Source organism: Pezoporus wallicus, unplaced genomic scaffold, assembly GCF_028554395.1.
Source record: "Pezoporus wallicus isolate ANWC-B61680 ecotype Strahan unplaced genomic scaffold, APGP_CSIRO_Pwel_v1 contig_7841, whole genome shotgun sequence".
Lineage (NCBI taxonomy): Eukaryota > Metazoa > Chordata > Aves > Psittaciformes > Psittacidae > Pezoporus > Pezoporus wallicus.
The window spans coordinates 279,902-305,509 of NW_026637923.1; the positions used below are offsets into that span (position 1 = coordinate 279,902).

The 25,608-nt window shown below is 42.3% G+C and overlaps 1 protein-coding gene across 1 annotated transcript; it reads right to left on the bottom strand.

Annotated features, from left to right (window-relative positions):
- Positions 1-6,756: 6,756 nt before the first annotated feature.
- On the bottom strand, positions 6,757-25,180 carry SNX10 (sorting nexin 10). Its single transcript, XM_057408299.1, has 6 exons — positions 25,125-25,180; positions 19,162-19,248; positions 16,594-16,694; positions 15,780-15,878; positions 7,479-7,694; positions 6,757-7,011 (listed from the first exon to the last, which is right to left on the bottom strand). Exons 1-6 carry the CDS (start codon positions 25,146-25,148, stop codon positions 6,933-6,935), a joined length of 606 nt encoding a protein of 201 aa, XP_057264282.1. The 5' UTR covers positions 25,149-25,180; the 3' UTR covers positions 6,757-6,932.
- Positions 25,181-25,608: the final 428 nt, after the last annotated feature.

Consider the following 25,608-nt stretch of genomic DNA (forward strand, 5'->3'; position numbering starts at 1 on the left):
GAATATGCAGCACAAAGTTTTTTTCCATTGACTTCAACTGAACCAGAGCTTGATGTATCTTAACCATTTCTACTGTGAAATTTGCAGTTAGTATTTGCACATAAACTAAAACACACCTTTGGTATTGGTGTAAGTCACGAAAGAGCTGAAACAAATATATTTGGTCAGAAAGTTTAACTGTTTGTTTCTTTCTACTGTCTCAGTTTTCTATATTGTGTTTTTTCTTTCTATATTGTTTTTGCTTTCTGATTAACCATCAAAGAATAAAAATGAAGTAAGAATGTGACAAAACACCCATCTCAGCTGGTTTCTTTCTGACTGCTTTCTTACCTACAAGGAAAATAAGGAAAGGGGGGAAGACACTATCAGTAATAAAAACTGGCTTTAATTTTGCAAGCACCCAAAATCATGGGTGTTACAGGGAAGTTCTACCACTCAAGTGTATTTTAAATATATCCATGGAAAAGAATCAGAGAAAGTCCAAATACTTACAAATTACATCATTTAAACTTTAAAATGCTTTGTTTTGTTGTTTGAAACAATTCTAAGCTCAGGCACGTGCTGGCACTCTTAACAGGGAAATGAGCTGTGCCTGATCAACATTCTGACAAGAGGAAAACCTACAGCTGCAGTAGTACCTGAGTGGCTTGCCACTCCTGATGGCTAAAAAAAGCAAAGATAGATTCGGTGAGACAATGGCTGAGTCTGTGTACTACCATAAAAGATAAATTATTCCCTGCCTTTGGGGGAAATCTGAGCTAGTTGACATGTGTGAAGATTTTTTAATTTATCAGGAGACAGTAAGACAAAAGAGATTTGCTGAAGGTGCGCAATCAAATGGTAATCTATTGGTCTGGGTTGGGCTTTTTGTTTTAAATCAAGGAGATTAAAGCCCTGATCCGGATTATTAGCTCACAGCTATGAGAGCAATGTAAAAGCTACCACTGAGCTAGATCTAGCCCTCCAGCTAAGACATGGTAGCCCCTCTCCAAGGAGTTTGGATTTGGTAAGAGCATGTCTCCAGCACCAAGCACTCAGCCTCATAGAGATTCCCAAATTTTGGGCTGAATGCTCGAGTTTTGGTACCAGAATTCACATAATCATCCCAGCATAATGATGGGAGACAAAGCAAACACGCAGATGGACAAAGTTGTCCAGAGGATTCAAGTCATGCTGAAGGCCTTACTTGCTGCTGTTTATAGCTAATCTGCATTTGCCATTACAGTCTTTGCAAACAATCGTGGATTTACTGTCAGTATCCCTGGTTTACACCTTTTCCCTTCTCCCAGTTATTATACAGAAATAACCCACAGGAGCAAATGGTGCATCTAAGCAATAATGGAGGGGAAATGTTCAACTACCAAAAAGCACGCAGCAAAGAAATGATGATAAGAGGAAAAATACCTCTCCATCTATGGACAGCATTTGTCATAGGAGTAGGTAAACACTTTGCAGGGAGAAATATGATGATGCATCATGGAAACCTTTTAAAAGTCATTTCTAACAACTATTCACTATCATGGTAGTCATTAACAGGTTGCCAGGAGAGAAAATAAAAGCTTCTGTTTCCATACAGTCTGTACTCGATGTTATTACTATTATATCAATGCCTAGAAATGATAATGGGATGAAGGCCCTCCCCAGCTGGGCCCTGTAAAAAAAACATACTGAAAAGTTGACATGAACCAGCAAACAAAGGGAGTTTTATTACCCTTGTCTTTGTACATGGGAAGTTGAGGCATGTCATGTGCAGTCACCCTTGCCATGGCTGCATGGTGACCTGTCCTCATCCTCAGACCTGGTCCTTACCCACCCTGAGCATCCTTTTCCCCGTCAGGGAGGGCATCAGGCAGGAAGACAGGTATCTCTCAGTCCCCACTTCCCAGGATCACAAGCCAAATCCCTCTATCCCTAAATCCCTCTGGCTTTTGGCAGGCCAGAAGCCACTCCTAGAACCTCTGATGCCACAGCCCCAGGTCCTGGGTGGCTCCCAGGAGGCTCCATCTGAAGGTCTGGCAGAGATGCAGGGAGCCCCATGTGGGTGCTGTGGACCTCTCCTTTGGGCATCTTCCCTTTTCACCACACCAGAGCTGCCTTTGTGGTGTTTTCATTGCCACGGGGCTGGGAAAGCCCCGCTCTGGTGCCTCTGCTCCCCAGGATACGTCCTTCCTTTCCCTCCCCTGCTCTGCTCCTTACATGAATACATTTCTCTCTCTTTTTGTTTTGGTATTTATTTTTTCCCCCTTTTCCCATTACCCCTTTAATGCAGAGCAGGGCTGCTGATTACAAAAGAGGCAGTTTGACTCGAGCAATAGGTCTTCTTCACTAATCCTCACTGTCATGGAAATTCCAGCTGCTACAAGAATAAGAGGCTCAATCCATATTTGCCAGCTCTAATATGAAATCTGTCAGGGCCCAAATTAATGAGTTCCAAATTCCTTACATCACGATAACAGGTTAAGACTGGTCAATTAATTACATAAATCCTTCCCGATTCATTGTGCATTTGCAGGCGAGATTGTGTCTTACATAACTGGGTGACACAAGGCCTTTTGGTGCCCGTTGTTCCGCAGAAAGGCCTCCATTTGGAAGCAGCCTGCCTGCCGCCGGGCCATGCCCCATGTCGCTCCCTGGCTTTGCGCTGGGCCCTAACTGCTTTTGTATCAAAACTATTTAAATATTACCTTAACAAAAATAGATATAAAAGCATTATTTAAGACTGGGGAGCGCGGCTCCGGCGCGGGGGCAGCAGCGACACCCACAAACGTGAGAACGTTTTCCAGCCCCTGCGCACCCGCGGGCACGCACCGCGCTGCGCCCCGCCCGGCTGCGCCCTTCTCGCTGCCAAACAGCGCCCCCTGGCGGCGGAGGCGCGGGGCGGAGGCGCGGGAGGGGCGCGGGAAGGAGCCCAGGCGGCGGGGGGAAACGGGATGGGGTGTGGGGCGCGGAGCCCGTCTCAGCGCTGTCCCCTGCCCCCCCCGTGTTGAAGCGGGCAGGAGCTTTCCGCCCCCCGCCGTTGCCATGGGCTGCGGTTGCCACGAGTTACCGGATCAAGGCCGACCCCCCGCACCTTTCCCCCCTCGGGCACTCGGGGTGCTACGCGTGCGCGCACGCAACCGCCGTCAAGCGCGCACACCGGGAGGCGGGGGGAGTGAGGCAGCGGCGGGCGGGGCGGAGCGGAGCGGAGAGCACGGAGGCCCCAGGTAAGGATGTCGTCCCGCTCCGCGGCAGCGCTGGGAGAGGATGGGGCGCAGCGATGGCGGTGCCCCGAGGACCATGACGTGGGGCGCTGCCTGCTTTACCCCCCCACCCCTTTATCACTCCCCTCTCCCATCTTTTTCTGAGTCCTCATCCGCTCCCTCCCCGTCGGCAAGGCGCGGAGCAGCGGGCGGCGGCACCCCGCCGAGGGGACGCGCTCACCGACCCGTGCTGCCCGCCGGGGCGGGTGTACCCGCACCAACCGACACGCGTGTGGCACCCAGCGCTCCGGGGGCTAGGGCCCAAGAAAAACGGCGTTCAAAGGTTATTCGAATCTTGGGCTAAGGGAGTGTTACTGCAGAAGCTTTAACACGTTACAGAGTGTTTTTAACATCGAAGAGAACAACCCTGCCTTTCCTAAAGCAGTTAATCCTGCCAGGGAAAGGATGAACGTGATACTGGAAATAATAATTCACATTTTTGCAAGATCCTAGAAGGGAGAGGAAAAATGTGGACGCCGTGGTCATTAGCCCGGCAGTTACAGGGCGACACAGCGGGTTTATTCTCCTCACACACTGTCTGTAATTGCACCTTGAATTTTACAACAGATCAAGTCACAAATACTGTGCCTATATAATTTAAATATTGCTCTGGGAAAAAAAAAAAAATCTCACATGTCAAAAAATAAAACCCAAAATCCCACCCCCCCCCCCCCCCCCCCCCAAAAAAAAAACAAACAACCCGTACATTAAGAGCTGTGTAGTGTTGTAAAGTGGGGCATTTAAGAGTATAAATTTTCTCAATGCTTAAAAAAACTACATTGTTATGTATACAAAAATTTTCATTCCAAAAGACAGTCTTCCTCTCATTTATTCATTTCTTTATATTTTCTACAAAACAGTGACAGCAAACACAAGCACAACAGTGTATATAACACATAGACAAATATTACAAAAATAGGGTAATTACAGTGAGTCATAAAGCGATTAGGATATTGATACTGAAATAAAGGAAACCCTTAGTGGCAGGTTTAAATGCAAAATAGAAAGTAGTAACTTGTTTTATTTAATTACTTAAAGGCTTTTAAGAAATCATAAAAAACAGGATATAAAGTTCGAAGCAAAAGCGAAGCTTCTGAGTGCGGAATTATTGCAATTAGATATAAATCAGCAATAGTGAATAGACAATATTACAAACTAGATATGAACCTGTTTAAAAGAAAACCTAGCAGGAAATAACAGCATTATTCAAAACTAATAAAAATAAGAATCAAAACACCAGCAACCAACTGATCAAAATACGTGACAGTATTGAAAAAAAAAAAAATATCACCAAATCACTGAAGTCACAAAAGACATTAAAATTATTTATTTTTTTTTACGAATTTAAATTTGTAACAGTTACGTCTAGCGTTCCAAATTAAGCCATTTTGTTTACAGCATTTATATGCAGTTACATGCCACTGATACAAAAAGATGACATAGTAGACAGCATAGAACACTTTCCTTCCCCTTTAATGAGAAAAATTCCAGTAATACGAGCTACACAAACAACATTCAAAAGCTAAGTATTTAAACAATTTTCTGCCAAAGCTGGGAATAACGTACAGTTACGGTGGTCTTTGAATTATTGAACAGGGTGACAAAGAAAATACCAGAAGAAAAACAGAGTTATTAGAAAACAAATATTTGTTTCAGAAACATCTTCTTTTGGAAAACCTTCACTGGCATACAGATAAGCTCCTAAAATAAAATACAGCCCCAAATGCTCTCCTAAACCTTGCATTGCTGTAACGTTCATCACATGTGAGTAGGCCAGAAATGTAAAGTGCTTCAACAGTTTATCTCAGTCATTCAAAACAGAAAAAAAAACCACACTCCCTTTCTACTGCATAAAATAATATTAATAGCTCAGACATTATTCCAGGTTTTGCTTTTATATTTTCCCCATCTTTCAAATAAATTTGCTAAACATTTTTTCTTGTAATGTGCCATCTTAAAAAAAAAAAAAAAATCTATCAAGCAATCAAAAATCTCTGCGTGGCAATACAGCTATTTTTTTAAGCTACTTTTAGTGATAACTTGTTGCTTTAATTAAATGTTATCACTTTTCCATTAAAATAGCATTGCTGCTAACTCACAGGCTGAGAAGGTGAATAGATAGATTTGTGCAAATCAGTAAGACCCCACAAAAAGAAACATGGATATTAATCTTATAAAAGTGCAACCATCAACAAAATACAGTGGCTTAAAAGTAGTTACCTAAGAGATGTTATTCTTGGGCTACTAAAACATGCTTCTAAAATTACGCAGATTCCCATCTGGATGCTTTAATAAAAGCATGCCTGCACACGTCCATGCTACCTTGTATTAGATAGCCATTTAACAATGTATTGTTTCCATAATTCACAGGTTTAATATGCTCCTTCTTTGACAATATTCACAGAATTCTTAGAATATACATACATATAATTCTCTGTTCCTAGGCTGGTAACCATCTCTCTGAAGTTAATGGGAGCTTTGCTAGGCTGGTCAGACCCCCTAGCTCTTTTTAATAGCAGTTAAATGTCAAATATAAATACAACACCACAGTGAAACATATTCCTTTGACAGAATCTGGGACAAGACACTACACAGCTGCTGTTACCAATAAAGAGCAAAACTGACTTTTAATCAAAATAAGTGTTGCTGGTTACAAAGTTGTGTTCAAGCCTGCCTTTTGTTTGGGGGAAAAGTCAATATTCCAACGTGCTAACTACAGCCACAATGAAATCAGCAGCTCCGTTTACTCCCAAAGAGTGGAGAGGTCCATTTCAGTACAGCATGTTACAACTATGTGATTATCATCATCTCAGACAGGGAGATGTTTTAGGTGCTAAACTAAAACATCTCGCCTAGCATTTTCAAATATCTGTGCCTGAAGTTCATGCTGGGTGAAATCCCGATTCTAATGAGGTCAAAGCAAAATTCACCCTCAGTTTCAATGGGCCTCATCCAGGACTTTCACTGGGAATGAGTATCTGTCATTCCCTGGGAACTGAGAATCTCCAGCAAGACTAGAAATGATGTCATTTTTATTAATATTTCTAACTTCTAAGCAACCATGCTCAAGAATTTTGGCCTTCAGCTCTTCTGCATGATAAAACCAAGGTTTCCATAAACATTACAGAAAGACCAGAGGAAGATATATTTATCTCTCAAATTGCCAGCAGCATATAGTTCATACAAATGTTGTTTTGCTGATGTTGCTGAGCTACTTTCAAAAGTGAATACCTTGTGGGGTATGTAATTTCATCACCAATGTCAAATGACTTCTAAAGATGAAACCTCTAATGCAAATTACAAAAAGATGCTTGGAATATATTTGGTATGATATACCAACTTTTAAGTGAGGAATTAAGTTTACTTTTCAGATCTAAGACATGCACGGAACTGAGGGAAATACTGTAACTGCCATGTATGTCAGCAAAGCATGACTTACCCAAAACTGAAATTTTAATACCTAAAAAACCCCCTGAAATGTAATAGGTAGCGTGTAGACCTGAATCAACATAATGGAATCAACAAAGAAATGTTATTGAGGTTTGTTTTGAAAATTTTATAAGGACATATGGTTGTATAGACGATGCTTCTTTCAGGTACACCTTACCGGCTCACCCGTGTTTGCATGGTACACATAACCAGAGAAGAAACTGCTTTGCACTGTCCTTAAGCTAGCAATGCAGGAATTATTTTTCATGACTCTTCAGAAGCTGGGCTTGTTTTACATCCACATGAAATGCTGTCATCACTAGGTCCGAGCCCGGAGGATGAACTGCAGAGAAGCAGAGAGTGAGGGGGGGGAGAACAAAAAAAAGGGGGGGGGGGGGGGAGGGAATAAAAGGAGGAAATTGGTTTTCACAACACACTCAAAGCCTGAGTAACAGAGGAGAACTTTAATTATCTCCAGTCACAAAGAGAGACAGGAAATTTGGACTTTTAATTAGCCATTTGGAGTGCAGTTGGATATTTTTTTAGCAAGATAATTTAAACGCGAATAATTCAAGTCTGACTAAATGAAATTCACATAATCAGAATGCAGATAATTGAATTTCTACTGCATTCATTAATTCAGTGTGGAGGTGTGTGTGAAGACTTCTATGATGAGCTGTCACAGCTCAATAAAATCTCAGTCAATTAATTTTTTCATTATCTTAGTATTACATCAACAAAAAAAGTGAAGCATGCGTGTGTGTGTGTATGGATATATAATCTCCGAAAGTGAGGAAATGCAGAAATCACCTCTCTGAATCAGAGTCTGTGTCGTTCTTTCCTTTTTTTCCTTCTTCATCTTCTTTAGGAAATCGTCTGTTCAAAGAGGCAAACTTATGAATCGCATCAGCAACAGTGTATTTGGTCTGTCCAGAGACACAAGCCTCCATATCTTCTGGGCTTAGCTGAGTCTGTAAGAAGAGGTGAAGCCTACTGTCTGAGAGCAACAGTGCATCTTGTAGGATCCTGGAAAAAAGGGGGGGGGGGGGAAAGTTCCAGTATTTTTATATTCATGCACATACACACATATAAAGTGTTCTACCAGAACAAACTGTAAACGATGTCCTGCTTTTAAGTTTTCAGATGAATCCTAAAATCAACAACAGGAGGTAACGAACACGTTAAAATTATGAGGTGTGTGTTACTTTCTTACTACGTTATTTGGAATTTTAGGTGAGTAAAAACACAAAGCTAACAGGCACATCTGCTGTTAGAATAACTTCAAGGACATTTCTTCCATTTAACCATCTGTTATTACCACACGGAACAATTAATGATTTTTAGGCAGTTGGAGGCATATACTCTTACAAAAATTTGGTCTCCATTTGGGAACTTTTTGTGTTTGTTTTAAGAGCTAAGCTTTGCTAAGAATTATGTCACCAATTTCTTTGGTGGGGGAAAAGAAGTGTGTACAGAGACAGAGGACTTCATATACATGGAGTGTCAGGACTCTGAGATACCTGGAAACAGCAGAGACAACACTAGCCAAAAATCATTTACACTTTTGCACATACGCATACATTTAAGCTAGACTGAAAATGCCAATACTGAACACTGGTTTAAATTTATTTGCAATTTTCAGGAAATATAGGCATCATTTCAGCTATTTTTTCAAAAGTCTGTTTTAATCTTTGTTTTAGATGTATTTTAAATTAAGTCATCACATAAATTTAGCATAAAGTATTTACTTACATCAAGTGGGAGTAAACAAAATATAATACATTCCAGTAACACAAAGTTGTAGAGATAAATTCTCACTCTTTGTAGAGAGTTGTAAGATAATTATCATTATTTTTGGAGGGGGGAGGTGGGGAAGAGGAAAACAACTTTTCTGCAACATTTCTCTGAAGAAGGAATTTTTTAATATACAAATCCTAGAATGATTAACAAGAGACTTCTTAATTTAATATGTACATATAATCTTACTCATGTAATAGTCATCAGTGCCTATGACCATGCCAAACAGTGCTCCATGGAAAATTATTAAAGTACCTTTAAACAAATCAAAACTTTTACGAGTCAATATTTACTTATTTCTACCCATTTAGATTACAGCCATTACGAAAAATGTCACTGCTATGCAGTAGGAAACCAGAGAGGATGTTAATGTAAGAACAAGTAAGAGCAGAAAGAAAGAAAAATACTGCATTCTATAGGTACTCAGACTAAAATGGAAAGTGTAACTGAGTAGTTCTTCCTCTCAAATAAGATTAATGGTGCGTTTGCACTGTAATGTTTTAAAACAAGTATGTTCTGAAAACTGTTCTCTAAAGTGGCCAACATTATAATAACGTTAGTAACACACAACAGGATTTGTGGCTTCATCTAAGCCTCCAAAAATCTGCCAAATAATAAGACATATCTAGCTGAAAATGGGCAATATTCACGTACATGCACATTTCATTTGCCTAGGTAAACACACGGTCTCAACCAAATAACTCAAACTTTGACACCTTCCAATGAGGAAACGTCTGCAACGGCCCTAATGATCTACCAGGTGCATTTGAAGTTCAGTCTCAGAAGGAGCAGATTTCACTGAAGTTCAAAATGAGCACGTTCCATACCTAGAGAAAGCGTTTTTAATCTGATCTAAATTCTCATAATCTTACTTCACAATAAACATAGCAAATAGATATCTGTAAAATCATTGCACACAGTGTATCAATATACAGAAAAAGTTCTTCATAGTCAGCAAAGCCAGCAAATGCTGAGTAAAAATGATTTAAACCCCAGAATTTACAGGGCTACACACATTCACAGCAACAGCTTCACGAATACAGTTTGAAAAGCCATCATTCAGCGGCCACTAAAAGAGGATTTCAGCCTTGGCTCTTGATAAACGTACATTCCAAACAAAGACAAACACTGCAACAAAAAGTAAAAAAAGTATCATTCCGCACAATAAATCCACATTTATAGTTTATGCAACTGCGGGAGTAAATATTCTACTTCCTCTTTTCTTCCTCTTAAAAGAAGAGGAAAAGTAAAGCTGGAGTTTACTGTAGAGTAACCAGAGTTACTGTTTTTCCCAGGCTTAAGAGCACAACGAGGGGATGCACATTTCTGCAATTCTAACATTTGCGTGTCTAATATCAAGTGACCCAGCAAAAAGCCAAGACATTAAAATCTGTGGATGGCATTTAGTTTCACGGATTTTCCTCTTACCATACCTTCAAAAGTTTCCTGCCAACCAGTGCAAACACAAGTAACTAACTGTTCATGAAATTACGCTACACTTACAGCTCTGTTGCTGTTTGAAATGTTATTTTATTTTCTTTATAAAATAATGGGTAATCTTTAAAATTGATTTTAGATGGTTTGAGGCATTACACCAGAGAAGTAATGAGCACTAATGTCAGTGATATTGGACACAAATTCATTTTAGCTTTATTTCATGTCCAGTACAATTCTGCTAAGCCTTGAACTGCTAAAGCACTGTTATTAACTCAGCAGTAACCTAACACATGGAACAGCAAACAAAACTGATAAGAGTACAGACTGATCAGGACCTCAAGGCTACTGTCCTTTTTCTGCAGCTATAATTCAATTTCCAATTTTACTTTACATTGGTCTCATTATTTCACAGTAATTTTCTTTTCTGCTTCACAGTGCCATCTGGAGGTGAAAGGATTGAAGAGAAAGCAAGGCAAAGAAATGGAAAGGCGATCATAAAGCCAATCTCTCACACACACACACACATATATGTTCATACAGGGGGAAGGGACAAAACACCCAGTGCATTTTGCAAACCATTTAAAACCACCCTGAAAGCAAATACACGAACCTTTTTCACCCAGTGGCACCCCTGAAGCATTTCTTCCTTTTAATTAAAAATTAATGTGCCTTTCCCACCCCCTCTGAACCAACAGGTTAGATTGCTTCTTAATTGCGTTCTTCAAGCAATCAGAATGAGAAATAAATTCTCTGCTATCTGTAAGCATTATGCTTTCCTGTTCAAAATACTCCTTCAAGGGAATAGCCACACATTTGTCACCAGATGGTACTACTAGTATTAAGTGCTGGTGTAGCTGTTGCTCTCTAGGGCTTTTGCTGTCCTGGGGACTCAGTGTGCGAAGGGTTGTACACCTAAAAAAGCAGATCTGGCTCGAAGGACTTGAAGAATCAAAGTCACAAAACACCAGCTAACAAATTAAAAAGGCAGGAGGAGAGGCAGTGTCACAATATTAATACTCGGATGTCTCAGCAGAGACTGAGCGCGTGCGCAGCTTCGACACAACCAGTAGCACTCCCAGTGCTTCTCCAACAGTTTTATTACAGCTGGTGTCAGTGCAAAGCTGCTGCTACAGCGATGTAAATCAGCTCTCGCTGCTGCTGCGCTAATGGAAGAGTCACGGCTCACGGTGATAATTCCTATAAACTGACTGAGCATATTTAAGAGAACAACAGACTTTCAGCGCACGCCTGGAGTAGGAACCAAAGGCTAAATCCTGCAAGTCTTGATCCCATCAGCAGTCATTACTTGTCAGAGATCTCGCTCCTCTCAGCCAGACTGCTCACACGCATAATGACTACTTATGTGATTAAGGGGGCTGCAGGATAAGGCTCTACATTTGAATTAGAGATAATGAAATCATTTTTTATTCACAGCCACGTGAAGTCTTGTTTGTAAGCTTTCAGTAAATGCTCGGGATCTCCAAACCTTTAAAGAAGAGGGACCGAAAAATGTCACTTCACAACCAGAAGAAATAATGTTATTTTTGAGGAAACGCTGGATACTCTACGACTATTTCGCCTTCCCCATGTTTTGGCAAGGACATTTACAAAAGACAAAACATGTGTTTTGTCTTATTTGGACAAGGGCCAAAATCTGGTTTTCTTCAACATGATTTTATTAGGTATATTATACACTGTTCTGCTGGAGGAGAACAACATATGGCTGAACAGTACAACTTAATCCTAACTAAAGATTTCCTGTATCTACTGTAACCTAATACAATGACAGATGCACGCTCGCATGTGTGTGGAAGGTTAACACTCCCGATTTTGTTTTCGACAAATTTACTCTACCCATTTACATCATATCATGAGAGCAAGTGGGGAGAAAAGCCAGGAGCGGAGAGGCAGGGAATGACAGCCTATGCTGTGGTGCCCTCTATTGAGCATCCAGCCCCTCAGCCCCAGCAAACAAAGCCCCAGTTTCCTCTTAAAATAAGCCAACTGTGTCTTCTCCTTCATTTTTTTATCAGGGAGGAAATATTACTGATAGCAAGCAACCGTGAAGCAACTGTTGGGCATCTGATAATGCATACATTTAGGAAAAGATTAAGCGACATGCGCCTGCTGGGCATTACTCACTTTGCTCACCAGACAGGAAATATGAGCAAGGCTCCATTGGAAAGGGGCAGCCACCACTCGCTTAAGGAGATCCCACCTGCCCCATGGCCACCGATGCTCCTGCATTGGCCCTGGCAGGCCGGCATCCATCCCCTTTGGAGCCAGTCTCCTGCTTTCCACATCCCCAAGAGAGCACCCAGCAGAGACACCTCCAGCAGGGTCCTCTGACCCTGCACCAGCTCTTGCCTGTGGGACTGTGGTGGCTAAGGTAAGGAGGCTGAGGAGGAGCCACCTCCAGGGAATGGCTCTGCCTTAGGCAGCCAACTTCTGGGTGGCTTGCTCACTCCAGCACCAAGCGAGCCCAACACAAAGCCACCTGGAGCAGCAACACCATGGATGCCCTCCATCTCCCCTGGGTCCGAGTTACTCAAAACTCCTACTATCTCTTCCACTCCATCATAAACTGCATGCTTGAACACTATTGAAGACTAACCCTTTTTCCTCAACAACACTTTTTTTTGCATCCAGCTACATTAAAAATAAAAAAAAAAGTCAGTAATGGAACCAAATTTAATTTAAAACAGTTTTGCTTATTAGTTTTCTAATAAGCAAAGCCAAATGAACTTCTGTGAAGGTAATCTAAATACCACAGTTAAACCTGTGCAGCTACAAAGGCTGGAAAGCAAAGAGGATTTTACAGAACTTTATAAGATAGTGTTTTAATTTTGACCTCTAATTTAAGAACAAGCCTCCCCTGTGAATTTACAGACATCCTCAAAGGATGAGGATACTTACCAGGAAAAACACATAATTTTCCTTATTCTTACAAAGTAATTCATAATTGAAGAGGGGCTAGCTGACTTCCGTTAATGCAAATGGCCTCTTGAAATATTAAATTATGCCCAGACAAGAAGTGAGCTTTACAGCTCTTCATCACTCAGAGATAATAACCTGCGAGACAAGGTCTTACCCTGCATTTGTGTAGTAAAGCCAAATCAAAATGGGACACCTGTTTCCAGATTTCACCAAAACTCTACAGAGCTTTGCTTTAGTTTCCAGCTGTTGGCCCAGTTCTCACACTACTGTGCTCAGATCAGAGATGCTTTACAAAGGCTCCATCTAAGTAAGCACCTTGCCCAGCGCTAACTTGTTCTGGAATGACACGTGAAGGAGGACAAGAGCCATCCACATGTAGGCAATATGGAGCTGCTCCCAGGGCCAGAAGACAAGTACCAGAGAGCCTCCAGCCACTTGATCCTTACTCCTCAGGTATGTGGCTCCTTCCTGCCTGGGCAGACACCACAGCAACCTGCTCACGCAGCAACGGGCACAGGGCACAAAGTGAGACTGTGAAAGATCTAAACTATATTTCAGGGAGAGCTTGGATCCTGGTAACCTCACAAGGCACCGAGTTCAGAGAGGAGCTTGGTTCCTGCATCACATGTGGCCTTTGCAAAATGTTACCTGCAAACCTCTCCCGTGACAGGTCCATGTAAGGTTGGATGCTCCATCCCTGGCAGTGTTCAAGGCCAGGTTGGACAGGGCTTGGAGCAACCTGCTCTAATGGAAGGTGTCCCTGCGCATGGCAGGGGGCTGGAACTGGATGAGCTTTAAGCTACCTTCCAACCCAACACATTCTGTGAATCCCATTCCTTCCCACTGCCATAAAGAAACATCAGCATGGCTGTGAGCTTCTGCATGGTGACTGCCGTCATTGCTGAGGTGCTTTGCAGTTCTGAGTTACATCACTCCATGCAATTACTTTCTGGATCCCTTTTCATCCCCTTTCTAATATACCAGGGAGATACCCCTGGAACTGCCACACTACAAAACATGCCTAGAGCTTTAGTAAAGTCAAGTGTGTACGTGTGTGTATGCATACACTTGTTATACACATAATTATACACACACTTGTTAACTATCCCACAAATTCAGTTTCAGAGAAAGAAATCATGGCAGCCTAGCTGAGCAAGTGAAAAGATGCCTTCTGCCTGCAGCAGGAGCACAAAAGTGCTAGCCAGCAGAGGGCAATGGTACAGCACACAAAGCGCCAAACCAATCCATCACAACACAATCCCTGATAATTCCTTCCAACTATTCCCCAGGGCCGAGAGAAAGCTGACACCTTTCTAAACAACATCAAGTTCAAATACTTAAATCATCACCTTACGACAGCGATGTCTCTTTTCTCACTCCTAGACTAATAGCAGCAAGGTAAAACACTCCACATCCTGCCATTTTCTGCTGGCACTACCTTTAAGCTACAGACATCCAAAATCAGAGGGTGAGAATGTGTTTTAAGAGAATCTACCTCTGTTTTGCCTTTTGAAGCACAGACAGCAGTCATAAATACTTCTTATGCTGAAATACTATCCCTAGTTACCAGACTGGCCTCTTTGCTCTTTTAAGACAAGTGATTTTGGAAACGCACTACTCTATGGGGCAGCACAGCTGAGCCAGAACTGCTCAGGCTCAGGGACATGGGCTACCACACCCTTTGCATGACCATTAGTATTACTGCCTCTGGAAGCAGTCACTCTATTTCACTATCCTTCTTTCCTGAGCTGCAGAAAAAGCCTCTGATGCTTTTTTGCTTTCCCTTCCCTGGCTCGCATGCCTTCAACCAGTATTTATTGGCTATCCTTTTGGCCACAGATCCTATATAACTGTATACAGAACATTACTCCTGCAGCAGTTAGTTTTCCCTGTCTTCAAGCTATTAAGCCTAACAAATATACCTCAGGACCAATGATTTGTTGTCTGTTAGGGTGGCTTATAATTAGAATACACTGACTGGAAAAACAGTGGGTCTAATACTCCTCTACCTACTGACTACAAGACTTAAAGCCTGCTTAAATTATTTGCTTTTTCCCTTTGCTTGTGCAGTTCCAATTCACAGAGACACTGATACTGAAGGCAGATGAATAGTCTCTACTTGCAGTGTTTTAGCATGCCCTAACCCCGAGCAGTGACTAAAGAGCGCCTGCAAATGTATGCACAATTCCTGCCCCAGCAGCTGTGAGCAGCCTCCTCTCACATCAGCAGTGCCAGGGTACCACGAGAATGGCAGAGGAAGCAGAAAATTACACCAGTGGGGTCTCTGCCACTGCAGAAGGTGAAGTGGTTACAGCAGTGGGACTGAGGGATGCAGAACCGAGACTCATACAGTACTCCCTTGTAACACAGGTCAGGCTCTAGCTAAGTCTGATGAATGGTTTTATACACATTGCAGCTGTACTGAAAATGATCACAGCTGCTAGAGCTTGCTTATGTTAGTGGGGTTGGTAAACAAAGTAACTGGCATTATAGGAAATACCTGTGTTAGGAGATCTGGCTACAGAATTCTCACAGGCTCCCAGGGGCTTAGCTCACAAAGACACTGATTCTCCACAGACATGAAGAGAAGTATGTTTCTTTGTATGAGACTATCTATCTAGCTTGCTCTTGAAAGCTAGAAATAGACGCCACAGTGAAAGATCTCCTAACCTTAGTACACAACTGCAAAGTGACTTAAATCCAAAACTATTATTTATAGCTATCACAATGGAACACAATAGAAGAACCTCAGCTGAAGCTTCCTCTCAGCCAATAGAGCTGAAGTCACGTGTATGAAATATGACTGTGCAAATAAAACCAAGTATGTAGCATGTACAGATGACCACACGGTGGCTCTCAAGTACCAGAGATGAGCTATAATAAACCAGACATTGATGACATCATAGAAATGCCAACATCTCCAGGATAGGCTGTACTTACTTTTCCAGGAATTCCTGCAGACCCTGCCGGCGATGGTCCACGTGATGAGGATTATTCATATTGAAAAAGGGAGTCTTAGATGGCAGGTCAGGTAGCTGTCTTTATAAACAAGAAGCAAATACACAGTTTAAACCAAATCTGAATCAGCAGAGGAAAATGCAATAAGCAAATGCCAACCCTGAGCATGTGCAAATCATGGGTCATGTTCCAGAAGCTCATGAAATCAAACCTGGGAACACAAGGCTGAGAAACTGGAGGGCTTCTCACACACCTCAAAGGGTAAAGGAAATTAATCTGATTTTTCTATTCCGGTTGTTAAGCCTCCATGCATATCTGGCTGGGTCTTTAATAGTCCTTGCAGAACCTAAGCGCATTCCAAAAGAGAGGACACACATACACTTATGCTAGGTTCCTATCTCTCCTACTTGTGCATAGCAAAAGGAAATGCAGATCAAACCTCTTACAAATTGGAGGGGGGCACACCAAATAGAGGCTATCACTAAAAACCACATTCAAATCCAGGTTGGATGGGGCTTTGAGCCTCCTGGTCTAGTGGAAGGTGTCCCCGCCCATGGCAGGATGGTTGGATCTGGGTGATCTTTAAGGTTCCTTCCAACCCAAACCATTCTGGGATTCTGGGTTTAAAGCAGAGAAAATGCACACAAGCAGAGAAAATGCACACAGTACACTTCTGCAGTAAGAAACACTGGACACTTTCCAGCTTGGATTTCTGTAATTCTCAGAATTATGATGAAACAATCCTCCCCTTCTGTAGTTGACATATTATCAATTAACCATATATCAAGCTGCTTACATCAGCACTGCATTGCTCTGAAGCCTCTGTCGAAGCCAAACAAACTCTCGGAAGCGCCGTCTGACGCAGGATGTTTTCCTCGTGAAGCACATACTGTTTGTCTGTTGGGAAATCAAAAACTTTTTTAATCAGTAAATCAGCTTAAGATAAAGTGCAAGCATGCCATTAAAAACACACCCAAGATGCTAATCCCCGAGGTACCAGTGGACAGCTTGACATTAATTCAGTTTAGGTTAAGGACTGTGCTTTACCTAGGGCAGGACCGGTGACAGTTTCTACTGCTTCTCAGGGGAATATATTTCATTGTGTGCTTTCTTTTCAAAAGCAAGAGATCTGGGTCACGGTACAACTTGCAATAACAGGAAATACGATCTCTGTCTATTCTAATTATAATCCTGCAAACAGTTAGCTACATAGAGTACTTCCAGTGTGCAATCTACTTAAATCAAATCAAAGAAACCAATGTGACTGCTCTCTGCAAGTAGGAGCATTTGGATTTTTTCCCGCAGATCACTATTAATCCACTAGGGGAAAAAAAAGCTAATTCATCAAAAGGGAAACAATTCACGGAAATTAAATGCTTTTGCCAAATTGTCCTGTGGAGCGTACATTTAGATGAAACCCCACCTGCCAGACAGGGCTCCGTTATAAATGTGCTGCAGTCCAACCCACCCTCAATCACCTTGCAGGGGCCACAACTCCTAGACAGCCACATGATGCAGACTGCAGAGGGCCCAGAGATGCCAGCTTTCTGGTATAGATGAGTATCTGGGATACTTCACAGTTTAACAAGCCTCATGTTATAAGAGCTGGGCAGAAGTGCAACCCAGCTGGCAGACCCAAGATTTTGAATGCATGGAGAAGCCTGGAGATGGCAGAACTAACCTAGAGACTTGGTCTCTGAAAGCACTTGGCATTGTACTGGTAGGAAGCTGAGTGGATGCTTTTCAGCCTCAGAGATGCCCAGTGCTGAATCATGTAACACTGTGCTGGTTTTGGCTGGGGTAGAGTTAATTTTCTTCATAGTAGCTAGGAGGAGGCTATGGTTTGGACTTCTGCAGGAAACAGTGTTTGATAACACAGAGATGACTTAGCTATTGCTGAGCAGTGCTCATATAGGATCAAGGACTTTTCTGCTTCTCACTCCACCTCCACCAGAGAGTAGGCTGGGGGTGCACAAGAAGCTGGGAGAAGACACAGCCAGGACCAAAGGGATATTCCATACCATATAACATCATGCTCAGCAATAAGCTATAGGGAAGGTTGGCTGGTGGGCCTCTGTTTAAGGACCAGCTGGGTATCGGTCAGTTGGTAGTAAGCAATTGCTTTCATTTGCATCACTTGTCTCTTCAGTTTTATTTCTCTGTGTTTTCTTTTTCACATTTTTATTATTATTTTATTTCAATTATTAAACTGTTCTTATCTCAACCCACAGGTTTTCTCACCCTCCTAATTCTCCTCCCCCATCCTGCTGGGGCAGGGGGAGTGAGAGAGCAGCTGTGTGGTGCTTAGGTGCTGGATGGGGTTAAACCACAACACACTGAGTCTAAATGACACCACTGCAGCTTAGCAGCCCCTGAGAAAGCCATAACATACTTCTAATAAGAGACACCAATACCTCTGAAACAGTAACACAGCACCCACCCCACCACATCTACAGAATTCCTATTTACCAGAAGTCAAACTGCTTTGGAACCAGTACTAAACCACATCACAAGACTTAAGAGTTCTGCCACACAGGAGAAAGGTAAGATGGACATCAAATAAACCACCATTTGACTGCTTGCTGTCATTATGCTGAATGTTGAACCCTCCCACACAGGAAAGAAATGCTTTTGGTGTTGTGCCAACCATTAACCATGTAACTCAGTGTTCTCAAATCCCTCACCTGATAGCAGATACGCTTTTTTTTTTTTTTTTTTTTTTTTTTTTTACATTGCATTTAAAATCTCTGGAACTAGATTTAGAAAACAAGGATAACTCCTTCTGCACATCATTCACCAAAGAAGAATAATCAACAAAACAACACAGTATAGAGGACAGATTTAAAACACACAAGAACCATAATTCCAAGTGCATTCCCATTAACAAATGGTGGACTACAAGGATAAACCCAAATGTAGTTACTTGACATATCCAAGCACCCTTAAACTAGCATAACATGAATATCAAGGCACAGAGAAAACAACCCCAGCAACCAACTAACTTGGCAAAAAGAACTAAGGATAATTTAAAGTACAAATAACCAGATAATTACTTGAAAATAAAGTCTTTCTTCCATGAATACCAGAACAACAAGCTAAGAATAGTCTGTTGCAAGGCATTGCAGAGTGCACACGTGAACACAATAGCAGGTTCAACTCCCAGCTCTGCCAGACTTGTTGCATGGCCTTTGGCCAACCCACCTTACCTGTTCCACTGTGTCTCAGTTGTTAAAAGGACAATAATATCCTCCAGCCTCCCAGAAGTGGTATATAGAAATTCCATTAATACCCCAAAGAGAACCCTGGCTTGGACAGAAGCAGCAATAAGAGCCCTAGGAATCTGTGCTGACATTTTTATACTTACATGAATAAATATCTCATAGTCTACGTAAGAATGCCATGAGTCTCCTTTGTGCGTCCTGGGGTCTCGCACCAAGACAGTTACAAATTCCTGCAAGTGCATAATAAAAATCAAGCAATTAATTTCTGAAGACAAAGGCAGCCTGAAAGACTCTCTTGATTGCTTTGCTCTTCCACAAACTGCTGTGCTCAGATTAAAAGCTGAACTGCTGCTTTATTGAATCTTGCAACCCTATAAAAGGAGAAGCAAAAAGCAATGAATCATCTGAGCTACACCACATGACTGGGAAATTCTTTGCCAAATTTCTATCTTAAGAGGAATATTTCAGATTAAGTAATACTGTGAACAGTCAGACATGTTTCATGCATGGGAGATATGGTGGTCTCAGTAGCTACAAACCAAAAACCTAATGTTCAAAGTCACACGTGTATGAAAGAACCAGGCAGGTATTTTAGGATTTTCCCACACTTGCAATCAGTGTTCACAAAAAATGTGTTACAACCTGCCCATGTACCCAATATTACATATAACATTTTATTTGGTCCTTTTTTTAGGCACTTTATTTTTTTATCATTTATGTCCATTGCTTTCAGGGATATGAGGTAACTGCTCAGTATCTCCACGAGGATCCAAAGAAGTGCCTTTTTCTACACCCCAAATGACTTGCTCCAGAACAGTGGAAAAGGATGTAGCACTATTAACTGCCCCAGACACAGATTTCACACAGGGAATCAAGATCTCAAGCCCAGTGTCTCAGATGTTGTGTGGAAGGGGATGAATCTTTCCCCTCTGCTGCATATACTTCCTAATACACCAGGAACTTAAGCCATGGAGTAGAACCAAGGGTGCAGGATCTGGACACTTCTCTCCCAGTCTGCCCATCAACCTGACCAAGAAAGCAACACAGCTGCACTGCAAACCAGAACTTCTCATTTTGGGAGGTCAATATAGAGTATTTGTTGTAGAGGTTGTCATATCTAGTCCATTTCCTTGTAATTCCTACATTTACACAGTAAGTTAGAGGGATCCCGAAGGAGTGAGATAGACCTGTGGGCATTACTGTAATGTGACCAAGCACCACTAATAGGAATTGGAAAAGGCTGAAGAATTAAATGCTTCTGAGACTCCTCAGCTAATGACCATGTGAAAACTTGTACTGTATTAAAAAACAAAACCAAAAAGCCTACTAAATCTGTATGTTTATACTAAGACGGAAAAGGTTTCTTTAAAATACAAAGGTTGAAAGTATGCTTAACTACCTGCTGTTTACCGATCAAATGAACAGACTGCCATTCTCCAGTTGCATAAACAAGCTATTCACCCAAAGAACTAAGCCAACCACTTAATGTCTCAGCTAAAGAAAAGCTTATCATTTTAACCTGTCGATACATTCCCCCACAAGAGAAAGGCACTGCACAAGACCTTCAGGTACAGGAACTGACTGTGGGAGGAATGACAGTGTCTCTGGTAAATAACATGCTTTTTTAGTACATCTTTGCATAAATCAAGAAATCTTGAACTAGAAGGCTCTGAAAACATGTCTCTCCATGTCCAAACTGCAGATGTCAAGTCAACCTTTCACTTTTCAGCCAAGTCTTCTCCCCCCCCACACACTTCAGTGTGCCACCAGCAGCAACCTTCCATGGACTGACAGGAGAACAACGACAGCCTTGAAAAGAAAAGATGTATTTTTCCTGAGTGTTCACTGCACTCTGCGCATGGCAGAGATGTGTTCACATCCTGGATTAAATAATCTGTCGCTCTGATTTCCAGATGTGGCCTGATGGCTGGATACAGCTCGTGGTTTTATCTCACTTAGCCCAGCTTCTAGTTGAAGGGGTGTTTTCTGCATTATTGCTGGATACCCTCTCGGTGTGTGTCATGAGCACCTCACCAAAGAAAGCCCATCTGAACAGCTCCCACCACCTCTGCTGCTTTTTTTCCTTACTGAAAAGTGCTAGAGGCCTGATTCTCCTCTGGAGCTTTTTAACCCCTTGCCAACATGGCACAAGAGGAACAAATGAACAGAGCTCTAATCACGTCTACCAGCTAAGGATCATGCCTTTACTTTTACAAAAGTGCTAGTGGGAACCACGAGGAAGTTATTCCCCCTCCTGAGCAGATCCTGAGCAATATGCTGAACACAGGAGAGGAAGCCATTTGTTGGTTGCTGTTTTTTCTGCTTGCCTCCCTGTCTATCATATTTAGCACACATATATAGGTATGACATACTTTCAGACCCACCATAACATCTTTTCATATCTGTGGTTTCACATTCTCCCAAGTTTTTGTGCTCCCCAGCCTCCTACTTCCCCATGTCCCACTCTTCACCAGAGCTGCAGCTACTTCCAAACATACTTTCTTTTCTTTCCTGTACACTAGATGCATCAGTCCTGCAAGTGGGAGAAGAGGAATTATGCCAGGAAGCTTCAAATGGGGCACGGCTCTCCCCTTCAATTACTGCAGCCCAGAAGTCACATCTGCAGGTAGCCTAATCATAACCTAACCTCAGTCTCCTTCCATTTATCTACTGCCCTACTGACTCCTCATTGCATTTCCTTTTGTTCAGGTTCCCCAAATCACTTCATTTCCAAGTAACCTCCTATAACCCCCTCCTTCGCACAGAATCAAAATAATCTTAGAAGTAAAATGCTTCTTTCAACCTCTGTTACACCAAAGTATTATGGTTAAAAGTTGCTATTGGATATGTTGTGGGCCAGCTACAGGTTACCTTGTCAAGCATTCCAGACGAGATGATCCACACAAAAAAACTCTACATTTTTAATTTCCAGTTAAATGGTCACCAGTTTCAATACTGAAGAAGTCAAGCACCCTTCAGACTCTACCTATTGAGGAAAAGGTACTGCTGTACATACTACAGCAGGCAGGTGTCCAGGCAGCATAGCACTGAGCCAAAAGCCAAAGCGATTCATGGTACGGCAGAGCACCTCAGCAAATGGCATTCCTCATGCACAGTCACCGTGAGCTCCAGTTTGAAACACCAGGATTTCAGCAGCAGACTGGGTAGTTCTCTCCCTCCCACCTCCATTATTTACCCAAGAATACTGACACTGAGTTCAGAATGAAGCAAGATAAACATTAAGCAATTAGAAAACAACCCCCAAAAATGTACAGCCTTTCTCAAGATCCATGGTTACTTCCTCTAATAAACATCTCAAATCCAGGAAGCATTAATTCCAATTCCCATTACAGTTTCTCTGCTCTGAAACAGTGGCATTGCATACATAGACTACGCCTCTTCTTTTAACCTTTTAAAGCCTTCTCCAGGATACAAGACTCCACTGGGACAACAGTACTGATTTAATCAAAGCAGCCCCAATTGCCCAGTATAGATGCAGATACACTGCCAGAAAAGGTGTTTATGGTTCCCTATCCCTATAAAAATAAGCTTGTGAAGGCCAATATTATATATAAGCTACGTCAGGGTCCAAACAGTTGTTGTTCTATGCCTAGTCCATCCTGTTCACTGGTCTCTGTCACCAGATTACAGCAGTTTTGGGTAATAAATGCCTTTCTCCCCATCTTGCTATAAAAACTAGGATACTCTCAATAGGCATGTCTATCTTCAAGTAATGCACCACTCACCTAGAGGAGGTGAGACTGACCTCTTCCTCCCACAGTTCACATGAAGACTAACTTAATCTTTTGTTACAAGACCGCACCGCAGGGTAGCTGTACAACTTGGGAAGCAAAGCCCAAAGATAGCCAAGGTTCCAGGGACTTTTTATTTCATCAGCTGCAGTCCTTTTCAAGGTCATCTTCCCCCCACCCAGTTCTGCATGGTTTTTCCAGAGTTACAGATCTAGCTATTTTGCCACATTACTTATACTCCCCATTTTGGGGGTTTGGAGGTGGTTTGGTTTTGGTTTTTGAGGGGCGCAATACCTGCATGCCTGTCATGCATTCAAGAATGATACATGTTCCATAATGATTAGCCAAACAATTCTCTCAAACCCAGAACATACTGCTGACAGTTCAAAGTGTCCAAGCTTGGTAGTAGAGGCCTATTGTACCGGACACAACACAGTTTCAACATAGATCTACTGGGAAAAGTGTTATCTCCATTTATCCCTTCTTCCTGGAAACTGGAAGATAAGCATAACATGTTCATAAGCAAAACACTTCCGATCCAAACTTCTAGTGCAGTAGTTTTGGTATGAATCCCAGCAGCCACACTGGCCCAAGCGTGCTCATGAAGAAGTTCAAATCTGCCCCAAAAGTAGTTGTTAACTTCCACAAAAAGTAGTTGTAACTACTTAACATGCATGAATCAGCAGAGCAGCTTCTCTGGCTGGATGTGCCTTTTAATACCTGGCTAAACCAGCCAGTTCAGACATGGCACTTGTGGTATTTTCATACCCTGTCCTAAAGGCTTGGAGCAGTCCAAGTAGTTGAGTCACACATAAAGGACAAAACGGTCAAAGTGATCCCCAGGCCTGGTTTACACCTACTCCCTTATGGCTACAGCCCTGTGCAAAGAACAAGGGCAGCACTGAGGTCATGTAGAGGCAAGCACTGAAAACTGAAATGTTCCCATTTGGATTTGCCTCAAAAGGAAGACAGGCTGAGAGACCCGGGATTGTTTAGCCTGGAGAAGGGACAGCTTTGGGGGACCTTACAGCAACCTTCCAATGCCTAAAGGGGGCCTACAAGAAATCTGCAGAGAAACTTTTCACAAGGGCATGTAGGGACAGGACAACGGGGAATGGCTTTAATCTGACAGAGGGGAGATATTATGAAAACATTCTTTACTACGATGGTGGCGAGGCACTGGCACAAGTTGCCCAGATAAGTTGCGGTTGCTCCATCCCTGGCAGTGTTCAAGGCCAGGTTGGATGGGGCTTGGAGCAACCTGCTCTAGTGTAAGGTGTCCCTGCCTGTAGCAGGGGTGTAGGAAGTAGATGATCTTTAAGGTCCCTTCCAACCCAAGCCATTCTACCATTCTAAGAATACACCATAAAAGCAGCTGAAGCAAACACAAGAAGAAGACTTTATCTTTCCCCCAGCACCTCCTTCTCCTCTTGGAAATAGAATCATAGAATAGTTAGGCTTGGCACAATGCAAGGATTGCTCAGAGACAAGAATAAGCCAGAAGCTATATTACATAGAATTTAACCATAAAACCTGTGTTTCTGAGAAGCCTATTTTTAACATTTTCCTATTAGGAAAACAGGAAATCTGACATGGAAACATCTATTTTTAATATGGGGGCGGGAGGGAATCTACCAAAAGGAGGAGGGCAAAAATAATCTCTCACTAGATGATTATTTGCATCAATCATTCCAGCTGCATTTTAATTCAAATCTCTGTGCCCAGGACCATATCAGGTGATAACCTCATGCTCCATGGTGCCACGGTTACACATACGATTAGTCAATAACCCCCAAGGAGTCATTTTCCACAAAGCTTCTGAGGAAAACAGAGCTTCTCATCAGGCTGCCTGTTACCAAAAGGATCAACCACACAGAATGTGGGGCTTTTCATGATGGGAATGTTGGCATCTTCACACATGCTGAGTATCAAGTCTGCTATGACTGGGACAAAATCTGTTGCAACTTTTAATGCTCATTGGGACTGAGCAAAAGTGAATGTGCAAGTGTGATTCTTGTGGTGCATGTATCTGCTCAGAGTTCAGACCCAGCTCCACCCAATATGTCCTACAGGACTGATGGAGAGAATAGAGAAATCCAAATTCTTTTACCCTGTCTCAGTATCCGAGTCTCTTATGCAGAGTCACTCACTTGCCTTATCTCTGATCCAGTGAATATTTGATTCTTCCATCAACCTTTAGCAGAAGGAGCTGTCACTCCAGAGCATTCTGTACCCTTGCAATTAAAGGCATGAAGAATACAACCAATCTTTCCTGGTCCGTGTGACACTTAATGAAATTCAATCCACCACCACTAATCTAGAATAATTTTTATTAAAGCTTAGACATGACTTACTTGTTTTTCGTGTTTTGGTGTCATCTTCACTGGTTTATATAAAATATTAATCTGAAAAAAAAAATTAGACACGAGATTGGCATTCAGTGGTTATTTGGAGGTCATTAGTACTTTTACTAGACATTAGTAAAGAGCAGACAGTGGCACACATACCATGAAAACATGTTTGCATTAATTATATCTAAGAGTTCCTTCATGAAAAATATCCCATTTTAGAAGGACTGGGTTCGTCCCCTTCTGAGGATACCTGTCATACACAAAAGCCCAGTGGTGCCTGTCCACCTCTGGCGGTCAAAGCTTCTTCTCATTGCTCTGAGAGCTGCACTGGGGCTCAGCTTGCCCCCGCCTCCCAATAGCTCGGCACAGCCAGCATCCCCAGTGCACAGACACAGCCCAGGCAGCGCTGCCTGCGCCTTGTTCCCAGACACAGGTCTGTGTGACTGTGGCCAAGGTCCAGAGACACTGGAACATCTGAGTCAGCAGA